Genomic DNA, 20,652 nt, shown 5'->3' on the forward strand with positions numbered 1-20,652 from the left:
GTCACAACTGTTTAAGTTGGAGGGGATTCTAACCAAGATGACAGTGCATGCAGACACAGCAGCTCCACTCTGTTCTGTTAAAACTATGTTTTATGTGTGTATCTGAATGTAAGTTGTAATGGAGGGACTTTTGAGAGACACATGTATAAAGGGAGTTGCAGTGATCGAGGTATGTGGATGACCTTTCAAGATTGGACAACCTTTTTCATGTGAAGTCTAGTTTGAGTGTTGAATGGAGGTTTTATCACAGGGTTTGATGGTTGAATAGAGTTGTGTGTCATCATGATGTGTTTTTGTGTAATAATTTCAATATCTTTTAATTTTATTAATCATAAACACTCAAAATTACTACATTTGGAGATCTGTTGTTCTCACTGCATAGGAGGAATGTGAAAAAATGTCCTAAAAGTAGTAACTAAAGCTGTTCAACAAATGTAAAATATAACATTTGCCTCTGATATGTAGTGGAGTAGAAGTATAACATTGTTGAAAATGAGATGGTCAAAACACCAGAGGCCTGTACTACAAAGAAAGTACAACGTTCCCAGATATGTTTCTGTGATCTGGCTTCTCTAAGCTTCACAATCACAACCATGCTAAGTGGTCACATGAAGCTGGTCAAGTCTATAAGTCAGCCCAGGTTTTTCACAAGCAAGGAAAACTCTTCTGGCAGGAGAGAAAGAATATGTTATTAAAGAAGAGCAAACTATTACACAAATATGAGAAGTTACACATAATGCAGGCTTAAAGCAACACAGTTACAGCTGACAAATGCAGGATGGACAGTTGACACAAATATTGCCGACTGTGTAATTGTGTAAATCAACAATCTTGTACGGTAATATCACTGCCCCATCATTAGAGCACAAGTAGATTATTTGATTATACTTACATTTGTGTATTGCATTAAATGAATATGTTCTCTCATGTATTTTTATGCAGTTTATGAAATTTTCAGCCTCATTCTTTCAGCTGTAACCCCAAAGCAGACTTGGGAGCCCTCTGATGTTCTTTAAATGGTTGTACAAGAAGTGTTTCACTTCACAGAGTCTGGTGCGCTGTACAAATAAGATAAACAGCAGCAGTATAGTATTGGTCAACACAGACTGCCTGACTTAACAGAACCTGACACCTCATTTCCAACAACCAACAGTTCTGTTTCCAGTGACCCAGCCATCAGCACCGCTACAGCCAACAGCCTTATCCGGAGCTCTCCTGAGCTCACACTCCACGGTATCCACCAGCGCCACCATGAACGACCTTCTCCTCCTCTTCTTCCTCCTCCCCGACAGAATCTTCAGCGAGAGCTTCTCACTACTCTCAAATACACAGCCCCTGTGAATCCTCAGTAGATACCCTTGCAATTCAATGCAATATTCTGCTGGGATGATGGCATTCATGTGAATGCCACTTGACACGCACCACCCATCCAAACGCTGTTGTTTACTAAGTGCACACCCTCATCACAAAAACACTACATGATGGCAGCGACCCCCAATAAAGGGCCCAAGGTGTCGACCAGGCCTGCAAATTCCCCAGACCCCAATCTGATCGAGCATCTGTAAGACATGCTGAGCAGGTCTGATCCATGGAGGCCTCATCCCCCAACATACAGGACCCAGAGGATCCACACTGCCCAGACTCAAACCAATAGCCAACTGCCTTTATCCTTCCCCTCTGTTGCCTTTCGTCTGACCCATTCGGCATGAAAGTTGCATTGAAACATACTGCCTCGACTACTGCCAACTACACAGTAGCGCGTACGTTCTGCGCTTGCGCGAGATGCAACAAGTCTCAAACATCGGGTGGTGCTAGTCTCGTGCCAGTAATCCAAAACATGAAAACAGGAAATGACAGAGAGATTTGTTCCTGAACTCGTCCGAGTCTCCCCAAATGTTTCAGAAATCCAATGTTTGGGCCAGTGTTATCACGGCCCTAGTAGGGTGCCTGTGTCATTATGCCCTCATGGGGGTGCAGAGTTCAACCAGGACACCAGGTCTCTATTGTTGTGTTTCAGGCCGAGTGCAGAGAGGAAGCAGAGCTGGCTGCTGACTGGCTTACACCAAGGGCTCAGTGTAGCCTATCTTTTTAAATCTGAGGAGCTGCCAGTCTTCTCTCTCTCTCTCTTCACCCTGAAGTCGGCCTTCTGCTTGGTGCCTGCCTGATTGCAGGCCAGATGCTGGCTGGGCTTTTTTGGTCATTTACTTGTGTTATTCCTCATTTTCCTCAGTTTGGATTTTGTACAGTTTATTTTGTAAAAAAATTATTCATTGTTATCCCGCAACCCCTCGTGTGTACTCCCATTTTTGTCCAGTTTAAAAGCCAGACTGTGACAGAACCTTCACAATATTAGGCAGGTGCTCAAAATGTTATGCCTGATCGGTGTATATGTCAGTGTGCAATTCTAAATATTTGTTGCAGAAGTAACTCACATTGTTACATAAGACTACACACAAACATTATATTCTACATTCTCAAAGAACTCATCTGACTGTAAAGAAAGTGGAGAGGAAAAAAGTTAACCACAGCAGTGAAACTAACAACTGTCTGATATACTTTATTGATGCCTCTGGAGGAAACTTTTATTTGGCTTTAACATGCTGTAGATCAGGCCAAATTGTACTCAGTCTGAAAATAGTGCCACTCAATCTTTAAGGCCAACCACACACTGCTCAGACGTCTAACTGCCTTATCCGACCACTCTCTGACCACTCCATTGCCTCTTGTGTGAACTGTTCGGCAGAAAAGTTGCACTGAAACAAACCGCTTCGACATGCTGCCTGCTCCACAGTAGTGTGTACGTTCTGTGCTTGCGCGAGATGCAAGATGGTGGCGCTTGTGTTGCGAGTTGTAATCGAGAGGCTTATGAACGCAACTCTCTTTACTTTTGATCAAAAAGGATTAAAGAATGTTCATTATTTTGCTGATGACACACAGATATACTTTTCCAAATCATCTGATGAGAGGATTTCATTTTAATTTTCTTGGTGGGAACCTTCAGGTTTCTGCTTCTACAGTTTTTTACTGTGAAAAAAGTTTACATTTACACTTTTGAATTTGCTGTTTTGAGGTGCCATGTGTGAAAAGAGAACAAATGTCAATGTCCAGGGCAATGTCTCATCCCAGTATTTCTATTAATGATCATATCTTATTATTCATGTGTTTTACTCAAGCTCTCCCCCAGTTGTCACAGCAGCTTCAAATGTTTTGAGTGAGTTACAACATGGCAAATTGTAGTTGATGGCCGCTAATGTTTATAAGTGTATCTGTGTGTGCTCTGAGGGCTGCAGTTCTGTACTCTCTTCTTTCATATATGCAAGTCAGCTTTCAGTCATATAAAGACTGAATAATCATTTTAGAGTGGGTGCAACAGTGCACATTTTGAGAGAGGATTTCCTAGAAGGTCTTCACAGTGTTCCAAGAAATGTTAGAGAATTTCTTCAACAACAACATTTTTTTTTCAAATAAAGAGTTTGAAGGAGAAGTTCAGCTGATTAAGCTGATTTTTTTCACCTCTGATGACTCAGAGCATTAGGTGAGTGATCACAGAGTGAGGCTGGTTTCACTCCATCTAAAAGCATCTGCATCTCTTTAAAGTTCATAACCAAATTGTTATGATTAAACTCTGTTTTGTCTTTTTATTTAATGCTTCATGATTGTAATATATTGATACAAATATTGTCTTCTAATTCCAGCTGCTGTAGATAGTACACGGGTTAAGAAGAGCTCCCTCAGAGCTGCTGCAGTGATTCTTGGTCTGCTGTGTCTTCTCCTGCTGACTGGACTCATAACTCTGGTTGTCACATGTGAGTATTTAGTTAGCATACTGATGAAGCAATAAGTGATACTGGTTAACAGAATTTGTTATTGTTAATTGCGGTCTAAGTTCATTTGTATTCATATGTGAATTCATCACCCAAAACTAAATTCTCTGAGCATTTTTTAATTTTTATGTTTTTCTGTAATCCACAGTAACCAATGAAATGCATGAAATGAACATGGTCAGATTACAGACCAGTTGCAACAACCTGACGGAAGAAAGAGATCAGCTACAGACCAGTTACAACAACCTGACTGAAGAAAGAGACCAGTTACAGACCAGTAACAAGAACCTGACTAAAGACAGAGACCAGGTACAGACCAGTTACAATATCCTGACTGAAGAAAAAGACCAGCTACAGACCAGTTACAACAACCTGACTGAACAAAGAGACCAGTTACAGACCAGTTACAACAACCTGACTGAAGAAAGAGACCATCTGCAGACCAGTTACAACAACCAGACGAAAGAAAGAGACCAGCTGCAGACCAGTTTCAACAACCTGACTGAAGAAAGAGACCAGTTACAAGCCAATTACAACAACCTGACTAGAGAAAGAGACCATCTGCAGACCAGTTACAACAACCTGACTGAAGAAAGAGACCATCTGCAGACCAGTTACAATATCCTGACTGAAGAAAAAGACCAGCTACAAACCATTTACAACAACCTGACTGAACAAAGAGACCAGTTACAGACCAGTTACAACAACCTGACTGAAGAAAGAGACCATCTGCAGACCAGTTACAACAACCAGATGAAAGAAAGAGACCAGCTACAGACCAGTTACAATATCCTGACTGAAGAAAAAGACCAGCTACAAACCAGTTACAACAACCTGATTGAACAAAGAGACCAGCTGCAGACCAGTTACAATATCCTGACTGAAGAAAAAGACCAGCTACAAACCAGTTTCAACAACCTGACTGAAGAAAGAGACCAGTTACAAGCCAATTACAACAACCTGACTAGAGAAAGAGACCATCTGCAGACCAGTTACAACAACCTGACTGAAGAAAGAGACCATCTGCAGACCAGTTACAACAACCAGACTAAAGAAAGAGACCATCTGCAGACCAGTTACAACAACCAGACTAAAGAAAGAGACCAGCTACAGACCAGTTACAATATCCTGACTGAAGAAAAAGACCAGCTACAAACCATTTACAACAACCTGATTGAACAAAGAGACCAGCTGCAGACCAGTTTCAACAACCTGACTGAAGAAAGAGACCAGTTACAAGCCAATTACAACAACCTGACTAGAGAAAGAGACCATCTGCAGACAAGTTACAACAACCTGATTGAAGAAAGAGACCAGCTACAAACCATTTACAACAACCTGACGGAAGAAAGAGACCATCTGCAGACCAGTTTCAACAACCTGACTGAAGAAAGAGACCAGCTACAGACCAGTTACAACAACCTGACTGAACAAAGAGACCAGCTACAGACCAGTTACAACAACCTGACTGGACAAAGAGACCAGTTACAGACCAGTTTCAACAACCTGATTGAAGAAAGAGACCAGTTACAGACCAGTTACAACAACCTGACTGAAGAAAGAGACCATCTGCAGACAAGTTACAACATCCTGACTGAAGAAAGAGACCAGTTACAGACCAGTTACAACAACCTGACTGAACAAAGAGACCAGCTACAGACCAGTTACAACAACCTGACTGAACAAAGAGACCAGTTACAGACCAGTTTCAACAACCTGATTGAAGAAAGAGACCAGTTACAGACCAGTTACAACAACCTGACTGAAGAAAGAGACCATCTGCAGACAAGTTACAACATCCTGACTGAAGAAAGAGACCAGTTACAGACCAGTTACAACAACCTGACTGGAGAAAGAGACCATCTGCAGACAAGTTACAACATCCTGACTGAAGAAAGAGACCAGTTACAGACCAGTTACAACAACCTGGCAGAACAAAGAGACCAGTTACAGAGCAGTTACAACAACCTGACTGAAGAAAGAGACCAGTTACAGACCAGTTTCAACAACCTGATTGAAGAAAGAGACCAGTTACAGACCAGTTACAACAACCTGACTGAAGAAAGAGACCAGTTACAGACCAGTTACAACAACCTGACTGAAGAAAGAGACCAGCTGCAGACCAGTTACAACAACCTGATTGAAGAAAGAGACCAGTTACAGAGCAGTTACAACATTCTGACTGAAGAAAGAGACCAGTTACAGACCAGTTACCACCAACTTGTGACAGCCCTGACCAAAGAGAGAAGTGATCTTCGGAGAAAGGTTGAAGGTAACCAGAGAATTAAATTTCTGAAGAGACTGTGATGTAATTGCTGGCTGCTAAAACAGATGCTAAGCTGTATTGCTCTAATGTATAGCTTGGAGCTATACAGTACATCTCTCCTTTTTACCTTCTTAACATAGAATAGCAGGAAAGGTATAAAGGGTGCAAAATATTGTGTGCACAATGTAAGGTGTCTTAATGAGACTTCAGTATGAGGACTTAAATTAAATTTCGTGTACACAGAAGTGCCCAGATACATCAGAATTGACTTCAAAGAGTCCAATACCTCATATGTTCATTTAGTTTTAAAGTGAATTGTCTCTTTAGTTGTGAACCTAATCTGATTATGTTGCAAATAATGGTGACTTGTCCACTAGATATTGAGGAGCGTTATAAAATCCTGACTGAAGAAAGAGACAAGTTGAGGAGGGCGCTGAATGACTTTGGTAAGTATGATGATGAAACAAAGATCTTCAAAAGGGCTCAGATTTAAATGTAAGTCAAACACATGATAAACATAGTTGACATCTGTTACGCATCGTATGAAGGCTCCTAGTTAAATCCTGCCAGTACCATAAATTGACTGTTACAGTATGTGAAAAAAACACACAAAAAAAGGATAGTCAATATTTAAGTAAAATCAATGTCACAGTTTTCAACCTATACATTCTTATCTCATCTACCCATAATGAATATTAAAATGTATAATGAATACCCATAAATTGTGGAATTTGGGAAAAGTTTTAAAGTGATATATGCATATGATGGTTACCTCTTTACCCAAAATGGCAGCTCTACGTCTGAATTCCTTGACTGAAGAGAAAGGCAAGCTGGAGAGACAGCTCAATGTTCTCAGTAAGTATGAGAATAAATATATCACTACCAGTAGTCAGTTATTAAGACAGCCAGCCGGTGGCAAAGGCAGAAAACCTATGACCCAAGCTGACGGTCAGGAATAGGTGTTGGCCGGGCTGTCTATGGGGGAGCAGGCAAAGGTGTCGGCCAGATTTCCAACATATCAGCCGGGGCTCTGGGCAGGCCGCAAAGAACAGCAGAACAGGGAGCCAGATGTTGGGGAGCCAGGATGTGGTTAGGGACATCGCTTTCTTGGGGGCTGTCGTAAACAGTTCTTGGCTGAGGACTGGCAGACCCTGGAGCTAATGGATGGCTAACAGCCTGGTGGCTAGCAGCTATCTGGGACTCACTGCCTTGTAATCTTTCACTTTAAGTCTTTTTAAACATCTTCACTTCAGATGAGTGTTCTGCAGCACCTGGAGCTCCCTTCAACCAGGGCTTATAGAATAGCCTCAATTCAAACATGGCTATGGCTTTTAGTTTCTACACAATGTCTGTGTTGTCATTCAAAGTAAAACTTCATATGTCAAATATGTCCAAAAATTGTGTGCTGTTGACTGCTGGATCCATTCTCAGTCAGTTCATTCTGTTACAATTATAGGGGAAAGGGAGGTCCCAAATGCAGACAACACACAGGAGGCAGGATTTGAGAACAAAAGAGCTTTAATTTAACAAGCTGAATGACATTAAAACTGAGAAATCCAGATATACCAAAATGAGTCATGAGGACAAAATTACATAGTAGCAACAAAAATGGCTGAAACCAAGTGAAAACAAACATAAAGTACAAATGAATATGAACAACAAGGAGCAAAAACCAATAACATACCAAGGGGAGACACGAGGAGACACTGAAGAAGATACTGTAGATGATGTTGGTGGGAAACACAGGGTGGCATCATGGGGGAAGACATAATGAACTTATTAAGACATCAAGGAGAACAAAGATTTTATGCAAATGCACTAATGATGGGATGAGGTGCAGGTGGAGTGAGGTGGGGAAAGGACAGGTGAGGGAAAGGAACAGAAAAACACTGAAATGAGGCAAAATAACACAAAGGGAAGAACTAAAAACAACATGAAACATGCGGGCACACTTTCACAACAAAACAGGCAACACAAGAACAACAAAACGGGATCATGGCAGGAATATTAAATGCAATGTTTTTGAGTCACTACGTAATTGATAAAGTAGTTATGAAGACAGTATTTTATTGCTTTATATGAGTGAAAATCTTGTTTAATAAATCCATGTTAGTAGTTTTTAAATGTCCTTCTGGCTTAGATTGAAATATTTTTGTTCACTGTTTTATCAACAGAACGCTACTTGCAACAAGGATGGTTTTATTTCAGTGACAGCGTCTATTACATTTCTTCAACTAAGAAGACCTGGCAAGACAGTAGAAATGACTGTCTGCAGAGAGATGCAGACCTGGTGATTATCAGCAGCAGAGAAGAACAGGTGTGTGTGTGTGTGTGTGTGTGTGTGTGTGTGTGTGTGTGTGTGTGTGTGTGTGTGTGTGTGTGTGTGTGTGTGTGTGTGCACGTGTGTGAGTGAGCGAAAGAGAGAGTGCCCATGAGCACTGACACTGCTAACACTAGCTAGCTAACATTGGGCAGCACAGTATGCTACAATATACTGTAGAACTCAGCCATTCTTAAGATTTTTTTTTCAACAAACTGCCAGCTACCTAGACTGTTGATTGCTGACAACACACAGATATTTGGTAATACCAACAGTGTTATACTATCGACCTCGGAAGAAGCTGGAGACAACTGTCAATCACAAATAATAATGTTTTTAAGGGAAAGCGATCTCTAGATTTTTTTTTATTTTTACTTTTTTTTTTTACATCCAAATATTATCAACATGACTGCAATAATTACTTTAAGTTTCTCTTTAAAAACAAGGAGTTAATAACACAGCACCAGAAGGTGATGTGGATTGGACTGACGGACAGACAGTGGGAGGGGGTGTGGAGATGGGTGGATGGCACTCGACTGACAACAAGGTACGCACATTACTCTTTCATTCAAAATAAGTAAACCATAGTGTTGAACTCGAGGTATTTTAGCTTCTTTCACTTACTCTTAAAGTGCATAGTACCTGAGTAGATTGGTTGAATTTTAATTGTTGTTTGTTGTTGTTTTTGAGTTTCTGGTTTGCATCATGTTTAAAACGTATTTGTCTTTGGTTTCAGATTCTGGGGCTCCGGTGAACCAAACAGTTATCGAGGCAGAAATGAGGATTGTGTAACAGTATATTACATAAAATATGTAGACAACTGGAATGATGAAACATGTGAAAATGAAAACTTCTGGATGTGTGAAAAGAAAGTTACCCTGTAACTCAGCATAGACACCACCATGACAGCTATTTTGTATTGACAGCAGTGAAACACATTTAACACAGTGGCACATAAGCATCAATTACAGATTCAGTTGGGTCAGATTTTATTTGCTTCAGAGGACAGCCACAATTTATGTATTTTTCCATTTAATTTAGACATTTCTTTGGGTAATGATGTTTCTTCTCAAGGTTAAAATCAAACAGTTGTCATAGAGCCCCCTTTTCTTTCCTTTCATTTTTAATCATAGATGTAGTTTATTTTTTGGGTCTAAATATTGTTGTGCTTACTACTTTTGTGTTGTATACATCTTGTTTTTTTGCATTTGATATTTCCTCTATTATATTTCATCTTGAAGCATTTTGCATTTCTGGCTTGGAATGTAAATAAAAGTATTTTATCATCATTGTCACGTACTTTTATTCTTCTTTTAAAAAACTGTATGATTTTTATAAAGAAATTCTGTTTTACTGTTCTACTAACCTGAGTCTTCTCAGAGTTCAGAATATCCCCTATCAGTTATGAAGAATCTTCACTAAGACACTTGCAAAAATGTTGTATACAGATTGTACAAGATTGACAAACCAGTTCATAACCTCCACTTCTTAAAAAACAGAAGTAGTGGGGCTGTTAAGCTCTTAAAATAGGGACAATCTTGCTTTTTGTGAAACAAGCATAAAACTTTCAGGGTTTGATCTTGATGACCTAAGCTTTAATTTAAGATATGGTCATCATTAAGTGCAGTGAAGGTCACTGGTAAAAAAAGATCTAGCGATTGGGTGAATCTAAGTACAAAATGGACAGGTCCTTTAGATTTCACCAAACAATTCCATACGAATGTGGACATGACAAAAATGTAGCCCCACTTGAAGTTGACCTCCTGTCAGAAATTTCCAATGTAACATTTAACAGGTAACATATCAGCATGCCAAAACAGTATAGTGAAAGTTGTTGTAGAGGCCTTAGCTTTCGGGGGTAAGAAAAATACTGGCCTACAAAACAGTTTTAGTCACTTGAGTCACCAGAACATGTGCAGAGTGCTGTGCACTTTAATGCTGGCTTATTGCATTTACAGTGCCTGGGGCAACACTTTTTACCCCCATAGTGCACAAGCTCATAGCAAGATGCCTATGATGCCTCTGGGAGTATCGTCCAACATGGCTGCCAGCCTGCATCTGTATCAGTCCATCCCCAGTCTGAGGTACTCAGTGCTTACTCTGGTAACTGTGGGCTTGGAACCAAGGCAAGGTTCCATTATCTTAGCCTGGTGCATTGCTCTTTTGATGTGTTGCCGCAAAGCAGCTTGCGTAGGGGGGATGTTTTCCAGTGATCTTGATCTATGGGCAAAATGTTGTGACATCTAAGCATGCACTTGTTCTGTCATAGATAAGCACCACAAAAGGTTCTAGTTGAGACAAGGAAAGATCACTCAACTCTTGTGGAATATGCAACATTTAATGGAAAGCCTCTGTAACTTCTGGATATACATGCCATGTATCCCAGGCAGTCTTTTTGGCTTTAAGGTTATTTGTTTGGTACACATCCCAAACAATGTACATGCGTTTTGTGTCTTTCAACTGTGATACTATGTATGGTACAAAAACATTGTCAGCATAGGCCTGGAAGGTTTTAGCAGTACCTGGTTTCAACATATGTGCAGCTGCAGCACCATCGATAAAAACTGCTTCTACCTGACCAACACTGGTTTCTGACTAGCCAGAATTAATGGAAGTAAGTAATCATTAATGCACCTCCTTGGGATAAGGATGGTGGTGCTGACTGATTCTCATGACTGAAAAACTGATCGAGATCACCCTCCATTGTTTGACATGATTTGTACAGATGAGAAAACAGGCATCACTCTTCAGAGCAGCAAGTTGGGCCTTGTGCTTTGACTGTGTCTTTACAGGTGGAGACTTAAATAAGGGCAGCTTATTGTGTCTGCTCCACCCTGTAACCCAGAACTGTAGGAAAATAAGATCCCGTCTACACAAATGGAAAACGCAGATATTTCCACATTATTTCTAAAAACTCTGGCTATTGACATTCTGATTTACAGGATAGGAGAAGTAGATGTCCACAAACCCCTCTGTAATTATTTTCCCATCCAATATGAAAACAAAACGGAAAAAATATTTTGAGCCTGGCTTTATCACACGATCTGATTTTGTTTCTTAAAATATATGCAAATTATAACATTTTTCATGAGATAAGGCCTCATTTGCATATTTAAATGTTAAAATACAAAAAAACATACATACAATACACACACATTTACAATTTTTTGCAAGAAAATTACATATTACAGAGGTCAGTGACCTCTAGCTGACCTCAGGGGTCAGTCTGAGAATGCCTCCAAACTAGTATATCCATCGAGTGTGCGCTTAACAGGATTAACAGGCTATTGTAAGGCTCATGGCTCATGACAGGCTGTAACATGGACATGTACATTATGAACAGAAAAACGAAAATGCTCGAATATGTTTCTGTCTGCAAAATTCAAGTTTCCGTCTCTGCCAGTGAGGGTGTAAGCGCATGCTCGATTGATTGACTAGTTTGGTTTAGCTACCAGAAGACACGGATGTCAACATACCGGTATGTAGCTACTTGCACAAACACACTGTTTTAACTACTTTTTTATTCATTTTGTGTCATACACACTACAGTGCTGTGTTGTAAGGTGTCTGCTGATGTTGCATAACTTTTGGGGTGAGATGTTGAGCATGTTAAGATGCTTAAAACACAGTGCAAAGTTCTGACCCCATGCTGTTAGCTGTCAGTGCTAACTCTCCGTTCACGGAGCCCTGTAATGGTTGGACCAGATGTGTTTGCGTCTTCGGTACTGGCAAGTCAAGAGTAGCTTGAGCAATAAAGCTGCATGTTTAAATCGACCCAAGTTCTTCTTTAAGGAATGATAAGCCTTGAGGGTGAAGGTTATTGCAGTGTAAGTTTAAAAAGAAACACAACTTAGTGAAAAAACAGGAAGAAGAGACAGAGAGAGTTGCTGTATAAGCAGAGGCAGGTATAAAAGAGGCATCACATCACAGACCAGCACCATTTTAAGAAAACACTTTGACCAGCACCGTCATCAATCTCAGTGATAAAATATGGAGATGATATTCTATGAAGCAGACGCTCCAGTGACGGGTGTTTCATTTCAGAGCCACTCTGTTGAAGAAAAAGACGAACGGACTACGGCAGTGCCTGGTGAGAAAGATAGCCCCAATTTAGTTCAAGTGTTCTCATCTTTGTACAAGTTTGTTTATGAAGTTAACTTACTTAAAATGTGGAACTGATTCAGCATGCTTGAGATTGAGGGCTCTGACAGAAAATGCATTATTACCTTTGGTTTTAAGCTGCAAGAGCAAAGTTTTTTCTGATGATATCAGTCAGCAACTTTAGCCAAAGGAGAAGAGCACTGAGATGTATGGAGGTGCCAAACCAGAGGGGGCCTTAAAAGTTCTTAAAAGTATTTTTGAATCAATTCTAAAAAACACTAGTAACCAATGTAAAGATGTTAAAACATGATGGAGTGACGTGGTCACAACTGTTTAAGTTGGAGGGGATTTTGACCAAGATGGCAGTGCATGCAGACACAGCAGCTCCACTCTGTTCCTTTAAAACTATGTTTTATGTGTGTATCTGAGTGTAAGTTATAATGGAGGGACTTTTGAGAGACACATGTATAAAGGGAGTTGCAGTGATCGAGGTGCGTGGATGACCTTTCAAGATTGGACAACCTTTTTCATGTGAAGTCTAGTTTGAGTGTTGAACGGACGTTTAATCACTTGGTTTGATGGTTGAATAGAGTTGTGTGTCATCATGATGTGCTTTTGTGTAATAGTTTCAATATCTTTTAATTTTATTAATCATAAACACTAAAAATTACTACATTTGGAGATATGTTGTTCTCACTGCATAGGAGGGATGTGAAAAAATATTCTAAAAGTAGTAAATAAAGCTGTTCGACAAATGTAAAACATAACATTTGCCTCTGATATGTAGTGGAGTAGAAGTATAACATTGTTGAAAATGAGATGGTCAAAACACCAGAGGCCTGTACTACAAAGAAAGTACAACGTTCCCAGATATGTTTCTGTGATCTGGCTTCTCTAAGCTTCACAATCACAACCATGCTAAGCGGTGCTAATGCTAATGCTAATCCAATACATGAAAACAGGAAATGACAGACAGATTTGTTCCTGAACTCGTCCGAGTCTCACCAAATGTTTCAGAAATCCAATGTTTGGGCCAGTGTTATCACGGCCCTAGTAGGGTGCCTGTGTCATTATGCCCTCATGGGGGTGCAGAGTTCAACCAGGACACCAGGTCTCTATTGTTGTGTTTCAGGCCGAGTGCAGAGAGGAAGCAGAGCTGGCTGCTGACTGGCTTACACCAAGGGCTCGGTGTAGCCTATCTTTTTAAATCTGAGGAGCTGCCAGTCTTCTCTCTCTCTCTCTTCACCCTGAAGTCGGCCTTCTGCTTGGTGCCTGCCTGATTGCAGGCCAGATGCTGGCTGGGCTTTTTTGGTCATTTACTTGTGTTATTCCTCATTTTCCTCAGTTTGGAGATCTACACATTTTGTACAGTTTATTTTGTAAATAAATTATTCATTGTTATCCCGCAACCCCTCGTGTGTACTCCCATTTTTGTCCAGTTTAAAAGCCAGACTGTGACAGAACCTTCACAATATTAGGCAGGTGCTCAAAATGTTATGCCTGATCGGTGTATATGTCAGTGTGCAATTCTAAATATTTGTTGCAGAAGTAACTCACATTGTTACATAAGACTACACACAAACATTATATTCTACATTCTCAAAGAACTCATCTGAATGTAAAGAAAGTGGAGAGGAAAAAAGTTAACCACAGCAGTGAAACTAACAACTGTCTGATATACTTTATTGATGCCTCTGGAGGAAACTTTTATTTGGCTTTAACATGCTGTAGATCAGGCCTAATTGTACTCAGTCTGAAAATAGTGCCACTCAATCTTTAAGGCCCCCACACACTGCTCAGATGTCTAACTGCCTTATCCGACCACTCTCTGACCACTCCTTTGCCTCTTGTGTGAACTGTTTGGCAAAAAAGTTGCATTGAAACACACCGCTTCGACATGCTGTGAGGCATTACCAAACGAACACAAATTAATTTGTCCTGAACGGACATAACAACTAGTCTCATGCCAGAAATGCAAAGCATGAAAACGGAGAATGCCGGAATGGAGTGCGTAGAAAACCAATGTGCACACAGTATTCCGCCCCCCCACACACCACGCTGATTCGCTAGCACACCGCCAATCAGAGAACCCAATGGCTCAGACGTCCGACGGCCCTCCTCCTCAGACTTCGCATGTTCAGTCAGAGCAGACAACGTGCGCACAGCTCCAAAAGCTTCCGACGCAGCTGAAAACACCAAACATATTTGTTCCCGACCAATGGTTGGGCCGGTGTGTTCCTGCCTTTAGGCTCTGCCACAATATCAAGGATTAAAGAATGTTCATTATTTTCTTGATGACACACAGATATACTTTTCCAAATAATCTGATGAGAGGATTTCATTTTAAATTTCTTGGTGGGAGCCTTCAGGGTTTCTGCTTCTACAGTTTTTTACTGTGAAAAAAGTTTACATTTACACTTTTGAATTTGCTGTTTTGAGGTGCCATGTGTGAAAAGAGAACAAATGTCAATGTCCAGGGCAATGTCTCATCCCAGTATTTCTATTAATGATCATATCTTATTATTTATGTGTTTTACTTAAGCTCTCCCCCAGTTGTGACAGCAACTTCAAATGTTTTGAGTGAGTTACAATGTGGCAAATTGTAGTTGATGGCCACTAATGTTTATAAGTGTATCTGTGTGTGCTCTGAGGGCTGCAGTTCTGTACTCTCTTCTCTCATCTATACAAGTCAGCTTTCAGTCATACAAAGACTGAATAATCATTTTAGAGTGGGTGCAACAGTGCACATTTTGAGAGAGGATTTCCTGGAAGGTCTTCAGAGTGTTGCAAGACATGTTAGAGAATTTCTGCAACAACAACTTTTTATTTTTTTTCAAATAAAGAGTTTGAAGGAGAAGTTCAGCTGAATCAGCTGATTTTTTTCACCTCTGATGACTCAGAGCATTAGGTGAGTGATCACAGAGTGAGGCTGGTTTCACTCCATCTAAAGGCATCTGCATCTGTTTAAAGTTCATAACCAAATTGTTATGATTAAACTCTGGTTTGTCTTTTTATTTAATGCTTCATGATTGTAATCTATTGCTACAAATATTGTCTTCTAATTCCAGCTGCTGTAGATAGTACACGGGTTAAGAAGAGCTCACTCAGAGCTGCTGCAGTGATTCTGGGTCTGCTGTGTCTTCTCCTGCTGACTGGACTCATAACTCTGGTTGTTACATGTGAGTATTTAGTTAGCATACTGATGAAGCAATAAGTGATACTGGTTAACAGAATTTGTTTGTTATCGTTAATTGTGGTCTAAGTTCATTTGTATTCATATGTGAATTCATCACCCAAAACTAAATTCTCTGAGCATTTTTTAATTTTTGTGTTTGTCTGTAAACCACAGTAACCAATGAAATGCATGAAATGAACATGGTCAGATTACAGACCAGTTGCAACAACCTGACGGAAGAAAGAGATCAGTTACAGACCAGTTACAACAAACTGAATAAAGAAAGAGACCGGCTGCAGACCAGTTACAACATCCTGACCGAAGACAGGAATAATCTAGAGACCAGTTACAACAAGCTGACTAAAGAAAGAGACCAGTTACAGACCAGTAACAACAACCTGACTGAAGAAAGAGACCAGCTGCAGACCAGTTTCAACAAACTGACTGAAGAAAGAGACCAGCTACAGACCAGTTACAACAACATGACTAAAGACAGAGACCAGCTACAGACCAGTTTCAACAAACTGACTAAAGAACATGACCAGTTACAGACCAGTTTCAACAATCTGACTGAAGAAAGAGACCAGGTACAGACCAGTTACAACATCCTGACCGAAGAAAGAAATAATCTAGAGACCAGTTACAACAAGCTGACTAAAAATAGAGGCCAGTTACAGACCAGTTACAACAACCTGATTGAAGAAAGAGACCAGTTACAGACCAGTTACAACAACCTGATTGAAGAAAGAGACCAGTTACAGACCAGTTACAACAACCTGACTGAAGAAAGAGACCAGCTACAGACCAGTTACAACAACCTGGCTGATGAAAGAGACCAGTTACAGACCAGTTACAACAACCTGATTGAAGAAAGAGACCAGTTACAGACCAGTTACAACAACCTGACTGAAGAAAGAGACCAGCTACAGACCAGTTACAACAACCTGGCTGATGAAAGAGACCAGTTACAGACCAGTTACAACAACCTGACTGAAGAAAGAGACCAGTTACAGACCAGTTTCAACAACCTGATTGAAGAAAGAGACCAGTTACAGACCAGTTACAACAACCTGATTGAAGAAAGAGACCAGTTACAGACCAGTTACAACAACCTGACTGAAGAAAGAGACCAGCTACAGACCAGTTACAACAACCTGGCTGATGAAAGAGACCAGTTACAGACCAGTTACAACAACCTGACTGAAGAAAGAGACCAGCTACAGACCAGTTACAACAACCTGACTGAAGAAAGAGACCAGTTACAGACCAGTTTCAACAACCTGAATAAAAAAAGAGACCATCTGCAGACCAGTTACAACAACCTGATTGAAGAAAGAGACCAGTTACAGACCAGTTACAGCAAACTGACTGAAGAAAGAGACCAGCTACAGACCAGTTACAACAACCTGACTGAAGAAAGAGACCAGCTACAGACCAGTTACAACAACCTGGCTGATGAAAGAGACCAGTTACAGACCAGTTACAACAACCTGATTGAAGAAAGAGACCAGTTACAGACCAGTTACAACAACCTGACTGAAGAAAGAGACCAGTTACAGACCAGTTACAACAACCTGACTGAAGAAAGAGACCAGTTACAGACCAGTTTCTACAACCTGATTGAAGAAAGAGACCATCTGCAGACCAGTTACAACAACCTGGCTGATGAAAGAGACCAGGTGCAGACCAGTTACAACAACCTGATTGAAGAAAGAGACCAGTTACAGACCAGTTACTACAACCTGAGTAAAGAAAGAGACCAGTTACAGACCAGTTACAACAACCTGACTGAAGAAAGAGACCAGTTACAGACCAGTAACAACAACCTGAATGAAGAAAGAGACCAGCTACAGACCAGTTACAACAACCTGACTGAAGAAAGAGACCAGTTACAGACCAGTTACAACAACCTGGCTGAAGACAGAGACCAGTTACAGACCAGTTACAACAACCTGACTGAAGAAATAGACCAGTTACAGACCAGTTACTACAACCTGAGTAAACAAAGAGACCAGTTACAGACCAGTTACTACAACCTGACTACAGAGAAAGACGGGCTGCAAGAAAGAGTTGAAGTCCTGACCAAAGACAGAAGTCATCTTCAGGGAAAGCTTCAAGGTAAGTAAAATACAATTTCTCATGCAAGCAGCTATTGTTACAGAAAAGCAAAACGAATGTGGTCAGCTGACCATATGAATAAATATTTGCTCTGACTGCTCTCTAAATATGTGTCTCTCACAATCTATTGTTATCAATGTGTTAATTACTTAAATAATTATGACCAATCTTTTTTCAGATACTGAGGCCCGTCTGAAAAACCTGACTGACGAGAGAGCTAACCTGGAGAGGACTCTGAATATCTTTGGTAAGCAAGATGATACAATAAATCATTAAAATTAAATTAAACCGTCATCAAAATTATCAGTATTCAGTTTTCTGGTTGATACTGTCTTGTCTCCTTTCTTTTTATGAATCATTTGCAATTTGTTACTAACATTTTTCTTCTGTTTCTCACATGCTCAAAAACAAGGGATGTATTTCAGGGGTAGTTTCTATTATGTGTCTTCTACCAAGAAAACCTGGCAACAGAGTCGAGATGACTGTCTTCAAAAAGGTGCAGACCTGATGATTATCAACAGCAAAGAAGAACAGGTGTGTGTGTGTGTGTGTGTGTGTGTGTGTGTGTGTGTGTGTGTGTGTGTGTGTGTGTGTTAAAGCTTAGAATTAAAATACTTAAGTACTGTAAAATTCAACATCAGGTGGACACTGAAATAAGTTTAATGAAAAAATCAAACTTGAATTTCAATTAAGTTGTTGATAGTTTGTGTCTCTTTTTTAAAAAGGAGTTTGCAAACCACTTCAAGAAGTACATGTGGATTGGCCTGACTGACTCAGAGACAGAGGGCACGTGGAAATGGGTTGATGGGACTCCAGTGACCAAAAGGTTCAGACTATTGTTTGCTTGCTGATTGTTTGTTTGTTTGTTTGATTCAAATTAAATCATTTCCTTGTGTTTCTTTGATTACATTCTCTAATAAAAGTTTATTTGTTTGATTACAGCTACTGGGCCTCTGGGGAGCCTAATGGTAGAACAACTGAAAACTGTGGAAATATAAAGACATATGATGCTGAAAACAGCTGGAATGATGAAGGCTGTGGTCATTCACTCCACTGGGTCTGTGAAAAGAAAGTCCAACAATAACCCAAAATCCATCAGACAGTACAGAAAACTCAAGATTAATCTCAGTTTCATCTGAACAGAACAAAGGATTTAACCAGTGCCACTACTAGCCATTTTGATGCCCTAAGCATAATTCCTTTATGATGCCCCCCTGAGAAAAAAATGTTTGTTTTTGCCAGTTCAACTTTTTATTACCAAACATATAACTCACTACCAATAACACACAGATCTCAACATTGTCACCTGCTGATGGACTCTGAGTGACAGGACTCGTGCTTTCAGAGGTGGTGGTTCTCTGCAGTGTATCTGTCCCTAAACTGCTGGTTGAGGGCGGTTGATCAGTGCTTGGTACTGTTGCAGAGTCTACAGACCTGCTGGCCAGCTGGGGTTGATGTGTGCCTGAGCTGCTTGCAGATGGTTGCTCATCATCTGTATCTTCCTCTTGGCCATGTGTTCCTCCTTGTATATTTCTCAGCATTGACCCTGCATTAATTTAGAAATACAAAGAAAAAGGATCAGTATAAAAAGGGATAAAATATTCAAACAAAGAATCTTACACCGAAAAAAATATAAACATTTAAAACTGAAAGCATGCAGCCAAAGAGCTTTCCCCCTTTATTGCTTTTTCATCAACTATTTGATAAATCTAATCTAATCTAATGTAAAAAGCATAATAGAATGAGTTGTAGTATTGCACATAATTCAACAATAATGTTTGCTTTATATCATTCATAATGAAATTTTATATTTTTATCTTATCTATAGGAATAAAAGCAAAATGATACACCCTACACAAGACTCCATTTCTGAATCTTCATCATTATTTTACCATTTAATTGAAAAATTAATTAATTGTCTACTACAAAACGTTTCTCTATTTCACCAGCAGATGTTGTCCATCCTGACAGAAATGCAATCAAAAACCCAGTTCATTTTGTCCTGTAGCTTCTGTCACATTCAGATGTAGCTAAGCTAGCTGTAGCAGTAACACTAAAAGTCTGAGTTCTTTAGACTTCACATTGTCAAGAGCCATTTTCTGTCCCACTGCACATCCGACACCTCACCTTATTTGTGTCAGAGATTGTAGCCTACATTCTGCTGAATTCTACCGAATGACAGTCCTAAAGATGGTCATGGGTTTATTATGCATTGTAAACGCCAACATATGCATTCTTAAACAGTTACTTTGAAAAGTAACTTAGTTACTTTACTGATCACTTGTTTTTAAAAGTAACTAAGTTCGATTACAAGTTACTTTATTATTCGGCAGCTGCTGACAACACCCCCGCTGCCTCAACATAAAAATGACAATCAGTTTTGCCAAAACTCTTCATTGGAAGTGCTTTGCTAGCAGCTATCTGCTTAACACCACTTGGTGGGACTTGGTCTGTAAACTTAAAGTCCCTGTAAAGCAGAAATAAATTTGTGTTATGAGTTTGTCACACCACAGAAACACATGTCATTGACCACTGAGCCAAATTTGAAAGATTAATATACTCTCTAAGTATATAAAATTAGGTCTCAAAACCATTGAAAAACAAGCACTTCTGCTGTGAAATGCTGGGGGCGTGTCAGTTAGAGGTGCTGGAACCACGCCCACATGCAGGAGGGGAGCCTCCTCCGTGTACTTACTTTCCATACTTCTTTTATACAGTTACTTTTCTGATAGTTACTTAATTACCACAAGCTCCCTAATGACTCTGTCTGCCCAATTGTTATCAGTTGGGATAACTCCAGCTGTGGAGGAGCTTTAGTTTTGAAATAACTGAATCATGTATGCTGCAT

General features: G+C 40.0%; 2 protein-coding genes across 2 annotated transcripts; both read left to right on the plus strand.

The window, feature by feature from the left end:
* The first annotated feature begins 1,481 nt into the window (after nt 1-1,481).
* On the plus strand, nt 1,482-11,976 carry LOC119029661 (C-type lectin domain family 4 member M-like). Its single transcript, XM_037116717.1, has 8 exons — nt 1,482-1,561; nt 4,859-5,655; nt 5,767-6,096; nt 6,468-6,536; nt 6,883-6,945; nt 8,265-8,407; nt 8,857-8,957; nt 9,147-11,976. The coding sequence occupies exons 1-8, from the start codon at nt 1,482-1,484 to the stop codon at nt 9,292-9,294; spliced, it is 1,731 nt and encodes a 576-aa protein (XP_036972612.1). The 3' UTR covers nt 9,295-11,976.
* LOC119031275 (putative leucine-rich repeat-containing protein DDB_G0290503) lies at nt 10,418-19,998 on the plus strand. The gene is made up of 6 exons (XM_037119677.1): nt 10,418-10,541; nt 15,580-15,690; nt 15,861-17,804; nt 17,983-18,051; nt 18,217-18,338; nt 18,530-19,998. Exons 1-6 carry the CDS (start codon nt 10,418-10,420, stop codon nt 18,653-18,655), a joined length of 2,496 nt encoding a protein of 831 aa, XP_036975572.1. The 3' UTR covers nt 18,656-19,998.
* The last annotated feature ends 654 nt before the right edge of the window (nt 19,999-20,652 follow it).

Source organism: Acanthopagrus latus, chromosome 1 (assembly GCF_904848185.1).
Source record: "Acanthopagrus latus isolate v.2019 chromosome 1, fAcaLat1.1, whole genome shotgun sequence".
Classification (NCBI taxonomy): Eukaryota; Metazoa; Chordata; class Actinopteri; order Spariformes; family Sparidae; genus Acanthopagrus; species Acanthopagrus latus.